At 50.8% G+C, this 20,322-nt stretch overlaps 1 protein-coding gene across 1 annotated transcript in view; it reads right to left on the reverse strand.

The window, feature by feature from the left end:
- Nucleotides 1-20,322, reverse strand: part of Cdh23 (cadherin related 23) — a 368,288-nt gene that overhangs the window by 325,229 nt on the left and 22,737 nt on the right. The window contains exons 2-3 of the mRNA XM_087898136.1: nucleotides 7,129-7,200; nucleotides 3,744-3,821 (exon numbers count right to left, since the gene is read on the reverse strand). Coding sequence (XP_087754262.1) covers nucleotides 3,744-3,821; nucleotides 7,129-7,195 — 145 coding nt within the window. The 5' untranslated portion in view covers nucleotides 7,196-7,200. The remainder of the gene's footprint in view (nucleotides 1-3,743; nucleotides 3,822-7,128; nucleotides 7,201-20,322) is intronic.

Here is a 20,322-nt window from a genome sequence, read left to right on the forward strand (position 1 = left end):
AGGCCCTGATACCCGAGACTGATGTTCACATCTACAGCACGACCCACACAGGCAGGGGCCCTGCTGTGGGAAATGGGGCTGTGTGGACAAGCCAGAGCAAGGCTGATCTACTTAATGACTTCATTTGGCTCCTGTCTTCTCTGGCTAGGAGACGGTCTTCAAAAAGACAATCAGGCAGAGGGAACGGTAGCCCGGAATGGCAGAGATAGCAGTAACACGTGGCTTCCACATGCTGCCCTCCCATCCCACTCCCCTGCCACATGCCACTTGGAAATTGAGGCCAGAGGATGAAACACAAGGAAGGTAGCAGGCCAGTCTCTGACCCTGGGGAGAGCATTACCAGAAACTACACAACAAAAGAGCCCTTTGCCTAGCCATCCCTCAGATACCCTAAAAGGAGGCTGGCTTTGTTTTCTAACGAACGGATACACAGAAACACTTAGGGCACTGCCTTGGAACTTAGTATGTGCAGCTGTTCAAAGAACAACTTCTACCTACATCATGGACGTTCCATTATCGTTGTGGGTTTTTTTGTTTGTTTTTGTTTCATTTTGCTCTGTTTTGTTTGAAGGCTTCAGCAGACAGGATTAGACCAGTGGCTAAGAGTTCTGGGGAAGTAGGTTTCGTATCATTATTAAGAAGGAGTTTTTGTTCCTGAATCTTTCCATGGAGGAACCTTGTGGGATCGCAAGCCCCATCACCAGGGGTCCAAGTCAAAGCCACATAGCATAACCCAGAAACAGACAGCCCAGCTGTCCTCAGCTCTGGCAGTGGGAGAGCTGACGTTCAACCTGGCTTGGGCTCTGGCATTGTCCTGCTCGCCAGAGCCAGCTTCTCCATGTGTTTAGCAGTCACTTACAGGCCTCTGGTTGGCAGGAAGCCTCCGTCACCATTGCTGGGCTATACAGAGTTTTGCCTCCAGGGATATGACATTCCTTGGTGTGTGAATGCATAGCTTTGAAGTTAGTGATATTTGAAGTAAGTGCACTCCCCATCAGCCCCGTGAGGGGAATAGTCCATCACCCATTTTCAGACTGGCATACAGACTGAGAGAGGAGGCAGTTGGAAGCGGTCAGACATCAAAGTCAAATCCCTAGGGTGTTTCCCTTCCCACATCGAAAGCAAGGGCCAGGCCCCTGTACGCATGCCTGCCACATCCATGGGATACCACGCCTATCCTGTGAACAGCTCAGGCCATATGAGTGCCAAAATTCCACAAGAGACTCAGGCATTATCATAGACCCTAGAAACAGGCACAGCCAGACCACATCCCATTAGACCCAACTTTCCAGTATTTTCTCAATCTCTCCTCACTGAAATAGAAATAGAGAACCAGAGGACAGTGAATTGGTGTCCAAGGTCACAGAACTAAGGACCAAAATTTTGGCTTCTGATTTCTAGGTTAAAGCCCTGTTATCCAGATCCTTAAACAAAAGAAAAGGGGGAGTAAAAAAGTTGCTTCCTAAGAGAGAACATCAGAGCTGTCCCTAAGCTCCCCAGAACCAGGATTGATACCATAGCACTAGACAGCCATTCCTGCGGTGGCTGCCAAGAGTAGCCTTCAAGGGGCTCCAGTGCTTGGGAGGGGCTCCCAGGAGCCAATCAATGCTGGCATTTGCAGAAGACAAGCCAGGGCTGCAGCCAAAGGTACCAGGAACGGGGCCCGCTGGACGGCTCCTGACGGACCTGCAGCCTAGGACTCCTTACCGTCAGTGCCCACTCTGTCTACTCTCATCCTCCTTGCACAGTGGGGCCTCTGGGCATGCCAAACGATCATGGCCCTGCAGAGTGACAGGCAGAACGCAGCCAGCCCTGCTCCCTCAGGAGGTCCCTTTGCCTTTCTCAGTCAGCACCAGAATCAGTTAGTGGCTGGTCCCCCCTCAGCTTCTGCTGTCAGCTGTGTCAATGCACACCCTCCACCACAGAGGACCGCCCACCGTGGGTGAGGTGACGTAGGCAGGTTCAAAAGCCAGCCCTGGAAACAGTATGTGAAGGTAAGGGAGGGCCCTCCCTCGCACTTCTGCCCCACCTCCTTTCATCACCCTGGGGACCACATCAGACATTGGCTCAGTCTCAGTCACCCAGGGCCCTGATTTCTTCCATCTGCCTGTCACCCCTCTGTGGCCATAGCATTCAGGGCTGGCACAGGCAATTGTCTAGATATATATCTGACACAAGGAGAAACAGCAAGAATGGAAGGGACCGGAAGTCCTAAGGGTGATCCACACTGCAGGCCACTTGTGTATTTGCTGCCGTACATGTCCAATCCGCAGGGCATAGTCCTCATGCGGCTCATGCAGCTAAGGGCAGCTGTGAACGGGGCTCAACACAAAACTGCAACACTTCTTAAAAGCATTACCAGATTGTTTCTGCCTTTTTTTTTTTTTGTCTGCCTTTGGTTTTGTTTGTGTGATTCAACCCTGTGGTTTTGAAGCTTGGACTTTATAGACAATGCAGTTACTTTGCAGTGGCCAAAGCTTGGACATGCTGGGACTAGACACACATTCTAGGGTCTACACCCTTGCTCACACCAGTCCATGCTGGCTAGTTTTGTGTCGATTTGACACAAGCTACAGTCATCTAAAAGGAGGGAATCTCAGTTGAGAAAATGTCTCTGTAAGGTCAGACTGCAGGCAACTCTATAGGGCATTTTCTTAATTAATGATAGATGGGGAGGAGCCCAGCCCGTTGTGAGTAGTGCCATCCTTGGATTGGTGCTTCTGGGTTCTAGAAGAAAGCAGGCTGGGCAAGTCAGTAAGTAGTACTCCTCCATGACCTCCGTATCAGCTCCTGCCTCCAGGTTCCTGCCCTGTTTGAGTCCCTGTTCTGACTTCCTTTGATGATGAATTGTGGTGTGGATTCGTAAGCCAAATAAACCCTTTCTTCCCCAAGTTGCTTTGGTCATGGTTTTTCATCACAGCAATAGTGACCCAGACTAACCCAACCCGTACCAGAACTGTATGAGGGATATGCCATATGGACACACCCTCAAAATATTACAAACATGTGACATATCCCAGGACTACAAACTTCCCCACCAAGCCCTGAGGAGAGCAAGCAACTCCGTGGGACCCCCAGGAGACTCACAGATAATACCCCCACACCGTGAAAGGGGGCTAAGCCTTTGGTAGTCATTGGCACAGCTACAGATGAGTACCCACAATCCAATCTCATTTTCTAACAAGCTTCAGGGTTCCTGAAGCTCAGCTGGGGCCTTGGAGCTGCAAGCACAGACGTCAATCTACTGTTGTTAAAGCCATACCAGGAAGTCACACACAACAGACTTGTGATGAAGTAACTGGATCGGGGGTCCAGGAAGGGCACTGAATGCTCAAAGTCACCTACATCTAAAGACAAAACCCAGCAAGCTCATTTCAGAAAATTATGTTATCACAGAGAAAGCACAAAGGGTCAGGAGACAAAGACACCTGCTGTCTTCTTCAAGTACCCACAAAGGCTTGAAACAGAACAGAAATGAGCCATTCTACAGGATAAAACCAGTCCCAAATGGGAAAGCGGCAGTGGGGCCAGTAGTAAGCCATGTTATATAGAACACCCCTCAGCTTGAATGGAACTCTAGGAGGGGTCGTGAGGGTCCTGACCCCTCCCTCCCTTGGCATCCAAACATGAGGAACATTCCAAGGCAGGCTGGAGGTGATCGCAACCTCCAAGATCCCTTCCACTTATGAAAGGTCCATCATCCTATACTACCCAAGCTCCCGCCAGCCCAGGTACCAACTCACCCACAGGTGTGTCCTCACTGATCAGCAGGTAGGTGTCAAAGAAGTGATTGATGAAGAATGGCAGCCGGTTCACCTGGCCTGCAAGTCAGAGAACAAGGGTGTCAGCCTGGTGGCCCCTGCCAGCTTTCTGTATCCTACAAGGTGACACAGAGTGAAGGTGGGCCACATCAGCTTCCCAAGATGAGCAGCCCGGTCACAAGTGGCAGCCAGGCATTGGCCCTAGCATGAAAAGCATACAAGACTTTTAGGGTGTTGCCTCCCCACCCAAATTTGTGGATCCCATCTTAGCTAACCTTTTATATTGGTGACACATTGGAATATAATTTGGACTATCTTAGATGAGGTAAAAGATATTATTAAAACGAATTCCACCATTTCTCTTTACTCTTCTAATATGGCCCCTACAAATCCCAAGCTCACACCCGTGGGCTATGGTGGATTTCCACCGGGCAGCCTGGCTTGAAGTAGAACTTATGTGGGTTCTAAAGGGTCGAGGGCTTGGCTGCTCCTGGTCACCCTGGCATCCACAGCAGGGCCTGGTGTTCAGAAAGCCCTTGGAGCGTGTTTGTTGTGGGAAGAATAACAATGATGACAGCAGTGGCAGGCACTGTCTCTGGAACTGCTGCGCCGTGCCAGTCCCTCACATCACCTCAGTCCAGTGACAGAAAGCCAGGTGTGAAATGAGGCTGGCCGGAGTATCTCAGTCCATACGGCACCCGGACAGCAAAGCGTGCCCTGTTAACCAAGGGGCACTCTGACTGCACCATGTGTGGTAGGGGCTGGGAAGAGTCAGGTGACATCTGCTCGGACTGGGGGACTTCACAAAGCCCCTAACAAGCCTCCCCCATGGCTGGCTTCTCCAGTTCTCTGCTTCCTCCTGGGGGCTTCAGTAGGCTGAGGGGACACTTACCCGCAGTCACTGAAAACTGGGGGACCAGGTCAGTTTCTGTGGTGCGGCCCCTGCTACAGGGGTTCCTACAGGGAGCTCCAGGGGCCCTAGAAGTGGCAGGGACAGCTCCCTCACTCTTTTCTACTGACCTGGGTGCCCTTAAACTCATGCCAGGCTCCCAAAGGGTGAGAAGCTGGCATAAGGGAGGGAGCTAGGGACATGCAGAAGATTGGGCATCTCTTTCTCCTCCTGCTTAGACAGTCAGACTGTGCTTGTTTCTGGCCCTCAGACACTCTGGCCTCACTCTTCCTGGCCAGCACTGCTGGGTTTTCTACTTCACTTCCTAAATTTCAAGTGTGTCCTTCCCTGAAACATCCCAGATGTGCACCTGCACCTGCACATGTGTATCCCTCCCTGAAACATCCCAGATGTTCACACACACCTACACATGGGTGTCCCAGCTCACAGGTGGGGAAAGGGCAGGAGGCTATAGCAGAGAAATGACAGACTGAGAGGGTATAACATTGTTGAGGGCCTATCCACCTCTGCCTCCAAGGGATGGACAAACAGTTCATTCTGGGGAGCCAGGTCCCCAACAGGGGAGGGTCATGTGACATAGTCTGGAAACCAGAAAAGGGCTAGCAAAGGAAGATGAATGGCAAGGGAAATGGGAAGCCCCACATTCTTCATCACCAACCCCCCAGGGTTGGCACCAGCTACCCACCACACTAAAGGAGCAACTTCAGCCACTTAGCACGCATAGATGTGGTCAGCAAAGCTAGCCAACACACAGGCAGACCACCTAGGCTTTGCCATAGAATTTGCTGGGTGGCCTCAGGTCACTTGGTATGCTTCTCTGTTTTCTGTGCCCCACGAGAGAGAGATAGCGCTATTAACAACAGGGTGAGCATCGAGCGAGCATTCATGCAGTACCGGATGTACCAGTCAGAGGGCTTGATGTTCATATTGATTCACGGGATCGACCTGTGTTGCCCCTGAACTATAGACAAAGAAAAGTGCAGTCTAGGGAGGTTCAGAAGCCTTCCCAAGGGAGACCAGGGGCAGAGAGTAAAGTCTGCATGCAGAACCCCTGAACAGTCTTTGAGAGCTGAAGGGACACAGTCGTCTCCCTGAGCAAGCTGGGACAAACCCACTATACAGTTACATGGCTTTTAACGGGCAGACCATTAGCACAGCGGAGTAGCTCAGAGTCCCACAGAGGCAGAAACAAGGGTCTGACTCCCGCATGGGTCAGACCAGAAGGGGTGGTCATCTGATTAAAATAAACAAACAAACAAACAAACAAACTCAGGTTGGATGACCTTGGGCCATCCACAGCCTCTCCTCTGTAAAAGGTCCTGAGACTATGTCCTGTCTGTCTCTGAGAGTCTGTGAGACACGAATGAAGCCCCAAGCTGTTCGGATGGGAGTGAGCTCCCCACGGCTGGGGGCATTCAAGTAGGGAATGGGGACGAGGAGAGGAAACGATGCTAGCGAAACTCCACCAAGCGTGAGGCAGCACTCTGCCCTCCAGAGCCCCACAGCTCCCTGGAGGGAAGCAGCAGAGAGGGGCCCCGTGGGAATGTGTTTGCCTGTGTCGCCAGGCACGTGATGCCCATAGATGTTCTCTGAGGACACCCTGGCCCTAGGAGACACTGTGCACGGCATGCCTGTGGTTCTGGCCTTCCTTCAGTGCAGCTTCCCTGTTCCTTACTGTCTGCTGCCCAGAGGCAAGGACAAGGTGCCCGGGTCTTCTTGGTGGGCACCAGTGGTACTAGGAGGGGAGAGTCCTATAAGAAGGACCATTCCGGGTTATCACATATGTGTGCTCAGACCACCCATAGGCATTCTGACCACCCACTCCCCACCCCTGTCCAGGATACCTTCTCCCCTCCCCTCCCCTTCCTCTAGGCAAAATAAACGGCTTTCCCTGCTGGTCAGGTGGCAACTACCTGCAACCCAGTGACTCTTTTCCCTCTGAGGAACTTCTCTAGGGCCAGGGACGCCCCTATGAGCACAGCCTGCATGGTACCCTGTGTATCAATCCTTCGCATTCTTCTCCTACTGGACTGAGCCCCCTGCATGTGAGCTGACGCACCCGCTCCCTAGAGGTGGCATGCTATGCACACAACATCACGCAGCAGGTGCTTAAAACATAGCTGGGACACTGAACAGACCTGTGACCCCTTTCCACAGCCCAGGAGAAGGACAGTTCATGGTCACAGATCATGGAATCTAAGAATTTCTCAAGGCTCCTCCGTGGCCTCCTGGGACCCAGGCTCTGGGGACCGCCAGTATTTTCAGCCCTCTGCAAACTGCAGGAGGCAACCTGAGGCCTAGAGAGGGACATGTGTCTTCAGTCACGTGACAAAACATGGTCTCTGGGGCCCGAGAGCTTTAAAGTCAGGCTGCTGGTCTGAGCAACCTCCAGCCCAGCCTCCCCAGCGCTGGCTGGTATTAGCAGAGAGACTTACAGAGAGGGTAAGAGGGACTTACCCCAGGATCCAGACACCAACATGAGAAGCCAGAGCACAGCACAGGAAGTAACGATGGGGCACCTCATGGCTCCTGGGAATGCAAAGAAAAAGAAGGAGGGTGTGAGATGCAAACTTCTGGAACTCCAAAATCCCACTTCTGAGGTCCAGAAGGGCAAAGCCTGGAATGGGAGCAGGGAACAGCTCCCATGAGAAGACAGTCGGGGTCCCCCACTCTCAGCCTAGTCCAGGTCTGAGTATATCAAGTGGTCTGAGAGTTCTTGGGCTTTTCCAAGACGGATGTGACAGGCAAAACTCATTGCAGACACAAAGGACTTGCTGGGGACACATTCAAGGTTCAGTGAATCAAAGAACAGACTGCTGCCCTCTGAACCCATATCCTGCAGAACAGCAGAACACTTGGGAATGGGGTCCAGTGTGGTGTTAAGCAGGAAGATGGGGCCTGGCAAGTTCATCAAACCGCCCAGACCTCAGCATCCTTATTCCAGGTTCTCACACCCATCGTATTATCTCCTAACCCGGAAGGATGAGAGGAAAACTCAGGTCATGGAGTCTGTGGTGGTCTGAATGAAAATGGTCCCCATAGGCCCATAGGACAAGGCACTATTAGTATCCGTGACTTTATTGGAATAGTTGTGATCTTAATGGAGGAAGTGTGTCACTAGGGGTGGGCTTTGAGGTTTCAGAAGCTCAAGCCAGGCCCAGTGTCACTTTCTCTTCCTGCTGTCTGCCAGTCTGGATGTAGAGCTCTCAGCTACCTCTCCAGCACCATGTCTGCCACATGCCACCATGCTTCCTGCCATTACAATGCTTCCTGCCATTTCACCTCTGAAATTACAAGTTACCTGCAATGCCTTTATCAGAGTTGCCGTGGTCACGGTGTCTCTTCACAGCAATGGAGCATGAACTACGACAATGTCCAACAGGGAACACCCCAGCAAACCTCTGGGAGCCTGGAACTGAGCTCTGGAAATATGCAGGCTCAATGGGGAAGGCCCTATCCCTGCAGGAGGCTGATGGTAGGCCACCCCTTCCCACCCACCATGCAGGGTCATGGTCCCTCCACATCAGGGACCCAGGATAAGATCTCCCTACGGCCTACATCCATCTCTCCACAAAGTGAGTCTGGGAGCATGGAACATGGCTGGCATCCATCACCCTTCTGTACGTACCCACTGGGCGTCTTGTTTAAAGACCTCCCTGCCACTGGCTTATGCGACAGCTCTCAGCCACATAGCACCCTACTTAGGGACTCCCACTAGTATGTGTAGTCAGCACTGGCCCACGATAGATGGTTCGCTTCCGCCACCAATGACTGACTAGGAGAATGGGGAGCTAGCTGGTCCTTGACAGGACTTTGTCTGCCAATATTGGGGGCCAATTCACCAATTAGCCCTGGAAGGGACATTTTCTCTCTATCTCTCAGCTATGTCCTAAGCAGATAGTGAGGTGACTCCCACAGATATTACAACCAATGACATGAGACGGCCCGTGGAGCAGTTTCGTTATAACTCTTGTGTGCACTTAAAACGTCCTAATTACAGAAGTTAACAGCCACCGGGTTGCATTTCACAAAATGATACAGTCTCTTCTCCGTTCTTCGACATTTCCGCCTCTGTGAGTTTCCACATGTTCACAGCCCACCTCGGGGGCTCATGGCCTGGAGAGCTCACAGGATGAGCAGGGAAGGGAAAGGAGAAGGCTGCTGGATTGGTGGAAGGGGGTTCAGCTGTGGGAAAGCAGCCCTGCTAATGGTTTGGTCGAGTGGATGAGGGGAAGAGTCCAGTGTGGCAAGAGCTTCTGACTTAAAAAAGTTTGGAAGCTGGACTTCTATATGAACCGGACACTTAAATATTGGTAGATTAATTCAATTCTCAAGAAGCCCTTTGTACGCCAAGCATGCTCCATCCAACAAGCAGAGCAGGCACTGACCTGGCGGTCCTCCCACCAAGCCGTCTCTCTTTTTCCATTACCTTCCCACCCTGTACTTGCTCGAGTCTCTGTGGCGGCTGCTGATCTCTGCAGCAACTTGCAGGCTACAGGGTGTGGTAGAGAGTTTGCCTAGCTAGAGTCTGCTAGTGAGGGGCTGGAGTGTAGCTAAGGGGTTGAATGCCTGCCAAGAATTCACCAGTGAGGGGCTGGGGTGTGGCTTACAGGTAGAATGTCGGCCTAAAATCCACCAGGGAGGTTCTGAGGATGTGTAGCTGAGCGGAACAGCCCTTACCCAGAATCTTCCAGTAAGGGGGAGGTAGGGGTATGGTCAGCAGTAAAGAGCCCTCCTGGAGCCCGTCACTGAGGAGCTGGTGGCTCTGTGGTAAAGCACCTAGCTAGCATATGAAGGGACCCCGGTTTCATCTCCAGCCCTAAAGAAAAAAAAAATTTTTAATTAAACTTTAAAAGTCATTTGTTTTTCTCCCGCCATGACATTCACAGACGACCCTCTAGGCCTATGTGACTTAGACCTGCCTCCTTTAGGAGCTAAAAATAGCCTGGCAGGGCTTTCCTTCAACAGAGAGAGCTGTCCCCTCTGACATGTGTCTGGAGCCTGGCGAGGCTACTGTGGGTTTTTCTCTCCATGTGACCATGTCAGGATTCTGCTATTCAGTGCTATTCAGTGACCAGGGCATTGCAGGGTCAGTTAAACACAGACCCCAAGTGTGTACGTCGGCCTTCGTTCGATGTCACCATATTCCCTTCTGGGACCAGTGGCAGCCATTCGCCTGTGGTGTGCAGTAGGGCCCAGGTGCCCAGCTGCAAGCCATCCCTCTTTTTAAATGGCTGCCAACTGGACGTGTGAAGAAAACGGCACGACATCCTCCCTTTCATTTGCATTTCCCTAACTACTGGTGAGGTTGAGCACGATGCCTTTTTCTAAACATCCGCACCACTTCCCATCTGTTATCTCAAATTATCCCATCGGCTCGCGAAGAGAAGCCAGGCAGCGTTGTGGACCATATCCCTGATTTACAATTGGAGAAACCAAGGCACGGAGCAATTGAGTGACGATCTGACACCCCGTGGTGAGTGAGTGTCTTTAGGAAGGAAAAGAATCTGCAGCCCTCTGCCGTACCAAGCCAGATGTTAGGGGAATTAAACATCTGTTAGGAGCATCACCCAGAAATAGCTGGGGGAATTCACGCCACGCTGCCGGGAGCAGCGGGAAGTTCGTGGCGCACACAAGGAGGAAGGAAGGAAAAAAAGGAACACTCATTAGAGAAGTCCGTCAGCCAGGGCTTTGCACGGGCGGTCCCTTTACTCAGACTTTCCAAATATCTTAACAAGTTATTCTGGTCTCCATTTTACAGATGATAAAATTGTGACTAAGACAAGTCACCCTGGGGTGGGGAGTCAGGCTGGTATATCATCACACTGTGCTCCGGGACTCCCTTTTCTTACAGGTATTGTTTCTTTGGGGGGATGGTGAGACTGTATGCCAACACGAGGTGTGCTCACATGAGGTGTGCTCACATGAGGTGTACTCACACGAGGTGTGCTCACACGAGGTGTACTCACACGAGGTGTGCTCACACGAGCCTGTGCATGTGGAAGCCAGAATCCAACAACTGGTGTGTTTCGATGGCTTTCCGTTTTATCATTTGAGACAGGGCCTCTCGCTGAAGCTGGAGCCCCCTGTTGGGCTAAACTGGCTGGCCAGCATGACCCCAGAATCTACCTGTCTTTCCCCAAGACACCTCCAGAACAGGGGTTGCAGGTGCATGCTGCCACGCCCAGCTACTCCATGGATCCCAGAGATGTGAAGGCAGGTCCTCGCACTGCACCCTCCGGACTATCTTCCCGGCCCTATTTTGCTTTGTTCTTTTCAGGAAGGCTTGGCTCTTTAGCCAAGAATGACCTTGAGCCCACAAACCTACCTCTGCCTCCAGAGGGCTGAGTTTACAGGGATGCATTACAAACCCAAACTAGTTTCCTTACATATGAGAAGGCGGCCCCTCCCTGCAAATACACCTGTGTGCTCAGAAGGAGGCACTTCTGCCCAAGGGGAGCCACCTAACACAGTTCGCAGGCCTGCATCCTGCTTACCCCATCCCACAGTGCCAGATCAAGGTCACTGAAGCATTCTGGGTTTCAACCTCCCTCTGTAGACGTCTGTCCATCTCCTTCTCTTCTCAGATCATCAAACTGGCTCAGTACCCCAGCTGTCAGTCAAGGGAGACCAAACACATCCCATGCTCTGAAGGCTTCCATTCTCAGTCTCTCTATCCCTAGTGGGAGACCATGGTCTAGACCCTAACCTCATAGCTTCCAAAGGATGAATGCAAGCAGCCTGGCTGGAACTGGTCCATACTGGTCCATACTGGTCCTTGGTCATCCCTGAAGCCCCAGACTTCATTCTCCTTTGGCAATTTATATTTTACAGATGAGATAGCGCAAAATCATCTAGATCACGGGCAGTGTGCAGAGGCCGCGGCCTGGCTCACAGATGGCCATTTGGATGGACATTGCCTTCTCCCGCTGCAGTGATGGCAGGGACTCCCCTGGGAAAGCCTAGCCTTGCGGTGCTCTGGGCCGCAGCTCCCCAGCCTCCTGGCCCTCCCTTTTTACATAGCCTGGCCCAGTAGTTTTCTCTACCATAGGTCGCAAGTTTCCAACCTGGAGATGTGGCCAATGGACCCCCTCACCACTCCACACAAGCCCAGAAAATACACCCCTCATGCTGGGCTTCCTGCCTAGGTCTGCAAGTTGCCAGAAACATGTACATGTAGGTTCACAGTCAGTGACTCCCCAGATCTTACAGGTACCTGGCTTAACTATCCTTCACATACACAGAAAAGCTTTCAGAAACTTCCCAAGCAGCTCCACTGCCAAGGAGACACAGAGCCAGGTCCTAAAACCTTATGGCCACCAGTCCTTGTGCCAACCTTGCACCAAGCCCTATGGATGAGCAGGGGTCAGAGCATGGCTGTAGACATACGCTAGGACAAATCAGAGCCACCAAGGTACCTAAGAGAGCTATACAAATGCCCAAGTTCCATGATGCCGATGTCCAGTGTGTGTGTGTGTGTGTGTGTGTGTTATGTACCAAGCATTCTACACACTAGGGCTCAGAGAGTTAAATAACTTGAGTAAGGTTACACAGTTAGTAAGTGATTGGGTCTGGAGTTGATTCCCAGTCTGAAGGCCAGCCTTGTCACTTCCGGTCTCAGACCTCAGATGTCCTGAGTTCGGAGTTCAGTTGTACCTTGGGTGATGTGGTGGAGGGCAGCAGGCAAGATTCTACATCCGCTGGACAGACCAGTGAATCAGATTTTGGTCCTAATATCTCAAAGCCTAGGCCAGTAGGGAGACCAGAAAGAGGGGCCGAGCTAGGGTTGACAGAGGGAACACGGTGCATGACGGTACTGGAGTGACCTACTGTGCACTAGGCATTGTGCCAGACTCCAGCGTACGGAAAAGAAAAAGGTCCAGACCCTGCTTGGACCTGCCTGCTCCATGAGAGGGCTCAGCACAATCAAAGTTGTGGGGGGAGGGGTACTGTTGGGGGCAGGGAGGAGGAGAGAGAAAAGAAGAGGGCAAGAACCCTCTGAGGGTCACTGGGGTGAGAATTCTCTGAGGGTCATTAAGACATGGATATATGAGGAAGCAGGAGAATGGGCCATGTGGACATCTGAGGGGGGAAAAGTTCAAGCAAGAGCCTATGCAAAGGTCCTGGGGCAGGAACGCAGCTAGCTAGCATGGCTGAGGAACAGGAAGGGCTTGCATGATCAATTAGAGAGTGCACAATGGAGGATGATGTAGGCCATAAGGGCAGGCAGGTCACAGCCGTCATGGACACCTTGAGCACTGTTGGCTGCGTGGCTTGGATTCTGAAACAGCTCCTCAGCTGCTGAGTGGAAAGTGCATGTGGGCACCAGGCTGGGAGGAGAAAACTAGCCATGCAGGCTAGAGCTAATGCGAGTGCCCAGCAGGGGACAGGTGTGACACATGTCACAGTATGGGCTTTATCCCAGCAAAAGCAGAGTGGGGCTTCCTCTCAGAGATGACATACCTCTCTACTAGGAAGAAGTAAGCATGGTGACTCTGGCTGAAGCACCAGGAAGGTAGAGACCCAAGGCCAAGGAGGCTACGGTGAAGCCACCAAGGGGCAAGGCCCAGCACACAGAATGGGCCTGTTGAGTTGGGCCCTGCTGCTGATGAGCAGGTCACAATGCTGAGTAGGCAGCTGGCTGGAATGATGGTCCATGGATCTAGCCTTCCACAGACTCCTAAGATGGAGCATTACTGGAGAGTGGTAAAGAGGAGGGGTGGGTGGAAGCTAGCTGGAGGAGGAAGGACACAGGGGTGGAGGATCAGGTTCTCCCCTGAGGCTCTATCTCAGCCTGGACTTTCCCCATACCTCCTTTTTCTCTGTCTTGTCCACTAAGACATGAAGAACAGCACATCCCTCTGTCGGGATGTTCTGCCAGGCACGTGGCACGTAGCCATGGGCCAGGTCCTGAGTCAAATTAAACCCTGCCTCTTTAAGTTGTTTAGTCTGGTGCTTGTGGCAGTGACAAAATAAAAACACAAACAAACAAATAAACAAACAAAAGCCTATAAACTGCTCGGGGAGTGGCAGCCGTCCATATCTCTCTACCTGTGGTAAGCCCAGCCATACCACCTTCCTGCTTCAGAGGGAGCTGGTCAGGAGGGCATGCCACACCCCAAAAGTGGGGCATCCGTAAGTGCATAATGGTCAACACCAGGCCTCAGAGACAAAACACAGACAGACCTGCAGCACGGCCCCAGCTAAGGACTAACGGTTAGAAAAAAGCATGTGTCCAGGTATTGTTCACATACCACATCCATGCATACGCACACACTTCCATGCATCTGCATATCAGCATACATGTTTATGCGCACGCACACGTGTATCCACACATACACAAACAGAGGCTGGGCTCTGTGACTTTCAAGGACAGTGTCTAAAATATGCTCATTGTCCAGGTGGGGACCCCAGCATGACCCTAAAGGCCTCCCTACCCTGTCTCACTCCATTGTCTGGGCAGGAGGAAGCCACATTCCTTGCCAATCTGAAGGGATCTTTCCACACACCTACAGACCCCTCACCATGCCAGAGGAAGGCCCTGCAGCCTGGCTTCCCAGACTGGCTGCTCCTTGCCGAGATGACAGCTGGCCACAGCCCCATCCTTTGGGAAACAGACCCCGTTCCCAGGCAGGATGACCACCACAGCAGTTCTCATTTTTCCCCTAAGCCTGAGCAGGAGTGAAGGACCAACCACTTTCTGGCAAGAGGCAGTGTCCCCTCACCCCAGCAAGCACGAGGAAAGGCTAGCAGAGAAGAGGGAGGGGAAGGGCAGAGGGGGGCATCCGAGCAGCGTTTTGCTTTCTCGGGAGGGAGAGATTTTCACAGCAGGGTGCCACGATTTAGTTGGAACTGTTATGAATTCCCATAAAATCAGACGCACTCAACTTTGAATGGCAACATGCTGCTGAAATCAAACACAGTGCAGGGGCTAGCCACGTCACCACACACCAAGAGGCTTGAACATGCACGGTGCCTGCCGATGACACTCTTAGACCACTCGTGGACTAGCCACTGTTTGTCACCAATGGCCACACTTCAAAGTCCACAGTGTCTAGGCCAACGGGACAGAAAGGAGGAGTACAGTCACCCTAGGGCATCCTGACCTCGCATCTTTCCCCAAACTCTGATCAAGTGACATTGGAGAGGTTAGGAACCAGCACAGGTGGAGGCTACCACCTGAGACCCCAGGCAAGGGTGAAACAGGGGTCTAGCATCTTCCAAGGGAGGCTTTGAGTCCTCCACCTACGCTTCTTCAAAAAAACATTGGAAAAAACATACATTGTATTCTTCTTGCAAGCAATCTACAGGCATGGTGAATAACAATATTAAAAAATGGACAGAGCAGGAAGCCAGTGTCTCTGCCAGCTAAGTCACATGTCTCCTTTCCAGGACTCCCTGAAGTATGGCCTGATAAGGACATGGCATGCACACTCCTCCCTCCCATAAAAAAATAAAAATAAAAAGAGGAGGCCTGTCATCTTAGAGGGTAAAAGCACGTGACAACCTGAGTTCAATCCCCAGATCCCATGGTGGAAGCAGAGACACCACTCCCAAGGGTTGTCCTTTGAAATTCATGGGTGTGCTGTAGCACACATACACAACAACCTTCTGAAAGCACAGAAGGGTTAAAGTACCTACTATGCCATCCTGAAGACCTAAACTCACTATCCCCCCCCCCCAATTCGGAACCACATTTCTTTTCAAACAGCCAGGCATGGTGGCATGCACTTGCAATCTCAGCATTGGCAACACAGACACACAAGAATCCCTGGGACTCACTGCCTGGTCAGCTAGCCTAATTGTGACCTCTGGGCTAATGAGAGATACTGTCTCAAACAAAACAAAACTAAGTGGACAAGATCTGAGGAATGACACCTGAAGTTGATCTCCGGAATCACATGTTACACACATGTATGCATATACACTTGATAAAAATAAATAAAACCACATAGTGTCCACATTCTACTCCTGGATGGACAGACGGGTGGGTGGGTAGATGGATGGATTTAGAGGCGGAGTCTTGCTTTAATGTTCAGGCTGGCTTCGAACTCCTGGACTCTGGTTCTCCCACCTCAGCCTTCCCAATAACTGAGAGAACGGGTGCAGTTACCCTGGAGGGTGGCAACATGATGCTATTCAGAAGTTGAGGGTATCTGGGTCTAAGAGAGGAGTCCTAGCTAAGGTCACGACTGCTGTAATGAACACAATGACCAGACCAACCTGGGGAGAAGAGGGTTTATGTCAGCTCACACTTCCAGGTAACGGGCCATCCCTAAGGGAAGTCAGGGCAGGAACTCAAACAGGACAGGAACCCAGCAGCAGGAGCTGATGCAGAGGCCGTGGAAGAGTGCTGCTTTCTGGCTTGCTCCTCATGGCTTGCTTGCTCAACCTGCTTGCTTATAGAATCCAAGACCACCAGCCCAGGGATGGTACCACCCACCATGGGCTGGGCCCTCCCCATCAATCATTAATAAAGAAAACGCCTTACAACTGAATCTTAGGAAGGCATTTTCTCAGCTGAGGTTCCCTCCTTTCAGATAACTCTAGCTTGTGTCAAGATGACATAAAACTAGCCAGCACAGGGGCAATGCGACTGAGCCAGGCTCTGATGACAGCCCGCTAGATTGTTTTTAACATTTCATTTTGACAAAGAAACCTGCGGTAGATCCTCGCTCCCAAATCCACACATGTGATTAGGCGTTGGGACTTAGGAACTGCATATCACACAGTTGCCATCAAATACACTCTAAGGTAGTGGTTCTCAACCTTCCTAGTGTGTGACCCTGTCATACAGTTCCTCGTGTGACGGTGGCTCCCAACCATAAAAGTTATTCGTTGCTACTTCATAACTATAATTTTATTTTTATTATGGATCTTAAAGTAAGTATCTGCTATGAAGGATATCTGGGCTACAATCCCCGTGAAAGGGCCATTCGACCCCCAAAGGGGCTGAGACCCATAGGTTGAGAACTACCGCTCTAAGGACTGTACCCTACGCTACACTGCCCTAGTCAGGACACCATGAAGCTACTGCTCTTTCGGACTATTGTCCTGGAACTTGCTCTTGCAGACCAGGCTGAGACACCTGAGGTTCATCATCAAGGTACAAGGGCAAGAGAGGAGAGGAGTCAAGTTCAGCTTCCTCCCCTCCCCCGCTTCAGCCAAGGTTAGCAGGCTGCACCAAGGTTGGCCAGGCCCAGCACCTAGCTGACACTTCCTGTGTCTGTCATCTGTGTCCTTGGCTGGGCTGCCCCTCTCCTTGGAGCACCACTGACCTCACCTTGTGTGGCCAGTCCTCCTATCCTGGCACAGTCCTAGTACCACCTGGTGCCATCCTGCATCCTCCAGGAAGGGGGTTCTCAGCATCCCTCACCCTTCCCATACTATTACAGGCATATACTCCAGCATGGGGATGAGGGAACAATCCAGAGCCATTGGACCAGCTTAACCTCAGTGCCCTGAAAGCAGAGCCTAGCTCCTCCCATGAGCCATCTGCCCATGAGAGCTCCCATTCGAAGGCACAGCAATCTCATTTCTTTCCTAAGGTTCTTGTCTTTACCTTTCTCACCTGAGAAAAACCTGTCTACATCCATGCAGTCAGTAAGTAAACTCAACCACATTCCTTCTTCCCTTGAATAAACTCCTGCCTTCAACTCACCAGGCTCAGCTCTCTCCTTAGCCAACACTGTGGCTGGTTTGACTCTTGATACCAAACTTAGATGGACATTTGTACACCACTTTTTAAAACAACATTATTTTCCCGGCAGGTGGTGGTGCATGCTTTTAATCCCAGCACTCAGGAGGCAGAGGCAGGTGGTTCTTTTTGAGTTTCAGGCCAGCCTGGCCTACAAGAGCAAGTTCCAAGACAAACTCCAAAGCTACAGAGAAACTCTGTTTCAAAAAACAAATAACAAAAACAAACAAAAAACAGAAAACAAAACAAAAACCAAACAAACAAACAAAAAAACCCAGCATTATCTCAATGGCCAAGAAGTTGGACCCACTAAATACCCACTGCTCATAACTGAATAGAGAAGCAAAATACAGCACATGTGTACAGTGGGAGAATCTTCACCTTTAAAGGTAGGGAAATTTGGGTCGACCAGATGGCTCAGCAAGCCTGAAGAGTCTAGTTCAATCCCCAGAGTCCACATAAAGATAGAAGAAATAAACTCCACAAAGTTGTCCCCTGACCTCCACACATGTGCTACAGTACACTCACAAAAGGAACATGGATCATTCACACATACATGCATGATGCACACACACACTAATTTTTTTTTTAATTTAAAGGGTATGAAAACCTGACTCACACTAAATCAGGGGGAAATTCAAAGTACTAGGCTAGGGCAATGAGGCAGACACAACAGGGCATCTGATCTTTTGATCCCTCTCACATGAGCCACTTGGGCCTGTCACGTTCACAGGAAGTTTAAGAGTGGTACCAGGTGCTGAGGAGGGGAGAATGAGGCACAGCTTCAGTGTCACATGATGGAAAGTTCCAGATGATGGACAGTCATGAAACTGTCCAATGGCATTCAGTGCCACAGAACTGGGCACTTAAATGGCCAAAATGGTCAACTCGATGCTATGTGTATTTCATGACAATAGAGATGTAACACAGAAGCAGGGCACATGAATAACACGAGCATTTCTCATGCTGCTACTTTTAAAAAGGTACCCCAGGAGACAGCAGGATCCATGGATGGCATGCCCATTTCACACACGCATACACTGAGCCCTGCCGGGGTGAACTGGAGCCTGGGGATCAGCCAGTGTGGGCGGAGCATGCCAGGAGTTCTGTGAAGACGGTCCATCTTTAAAAGCAACCTTTGACTCATTAAGAGGAAAAGCATCCTAATTAGCCTAACTACCCAAAGGCTGGCATATGTTCCTGAGTAGATGGGAGCTTCCTGTCCCTAGAGATATGGAAGCTGTGGCTGAAGGTCCGTAAGGGGGTCACACTGGCAACACACAGCTCCCCCGCACACCCGCACACCCCTCACCGTGCTCCGCCTCCTGTCTCTTTCTATGAGTCACTTTCTCCCTGCCACCCCGAAACCACTTTCTAACCTTTGCTAAGGACAAGGATATCTTTTTTTTAAATACTCAATTTAAAAAAAAAATTTCACATGTGTATGAGCAATACACAAATCATAATTCTTAAAAATAACAAATTGCAGGCCAGAGTAATCATAAGTAAATTGATATTGATAAATAAGCTTTTCTCCAGAGCAGTAGGTGGTTTATTTTAATCTAATGAGTTTTGTATTTTCTCAGCTTTCAGATGCCATGATGAAGGGCTGTCTGCAATAGAATTACGACGCTCTCCAAAATATTGTAATTTAATGCCTCATTTTGTCAAGACTTTCTGGAAAATGAGATTTGTTCCCAGTGAGGAATTTTACTTGGCTTTCCCCCCACGTGCCCCCACCCACCTCCCCAGGCAGAAGGGTGCTCATTGGGTTGAGCTGGGGGGAGAGATGAAGGTGAAGAGGCAGGCAACAGGACAAGGGGCCAGGCAGGGACACCACAGGACCATTCCTGGCTGGACAGAGCCTCTGGGTAGCTGTGTTGTGTCCACCGCCCACTCTGTACTCTCCGCCATCCTGTGAGGAAGGACGGTGCACAGGCCTCCCTTTTTTCACAAGGTGCTAAAAGGGCTCTTGTCTGGGGGGTCAGCAGAAGTGGATAAGGACCCAGAGACTCCTACAGAGAGGAGAAAAAAAGACCCACAGGTGAGGAGGAGTGACCACAGAAGGAAACAAAGCTGTCTCTTGGAATGTCTCCTAGGACAGTGCACTCAGCAACACCCCAGCTAGCCTGGCATTCTGTGAGTACATTACTGGTGCCCCGAGGAAACTTCTAGAAGGAGGCCGTACCAAGAACTACAGAGAACAGAAGATCAAGAGGTTGATGAGCAGCCAAACTCACAAGGAACACATCCTGTCCCACTGGGTGTGTGAGCCTGAGTGGGCAGCTGTACCCCAGTGCCTCAGTTTCCCTTGTCTCCAGGATGAGGGTTGTTGGAGGCCAAATGAGGAATTGCTTTTCCTGTCCTGTGCACAGCCTCACACGAGCAAGCGCACATCGACCACTAGAGTAGTACCCTTGTCACCAACATCACAGCCATGGTCATTTTTGCCATCATCCATGTCGACATCATCACTCTTGTCATCATTATTGACACCATCGCCATTGTCAGCATAATCATTTCACCATCACCATCACCATCGTGGTCATCATTGTCGTCATCATCACTGTGGTCACCATCACCATCATCATCACTACAATCATTAGTTGTCAGAGTTGCACCACATTGGCACCATCATCACTGTCTTCAATATCATCATCATTAAAATTATCATTCGTGTGTGTGTGTGTGTGTGTGTGTGTGTAGCACTCCTGCACACATGTACTAGTGGAAAGGACTTTAAAAGCCAGAGTTTGGTGTCGCTCTAGATTATTTGAAAGTCTTTTGAGTTTTACAGGTGCTCCACTCAGTATCCAGAAGTAAATTTAAGGGTTGAGGAGATGACTCAGTTGGTAAAGTGCCTCCCACATAGGATGAGGAGCCAAGTTCAAATACCAGCATCCATCATAAAAGCTGAATCTATGGCAGATCTCAGAGCTCACTTGCCAACTAGC

Source organism: Myodes glareolus, chromosome 18, assembly GCF_982192425.1.
Source record: "Myodes glareolus chromosome 18, mMyoGla1.1, whole genome shotgun sequence".
NCBI classification, from domain to species: Eukaryota; Metazoa; Chordata; class Mammalia; order Rodentia; family Cricetidae; genus Myodes; species Myodes glareolus.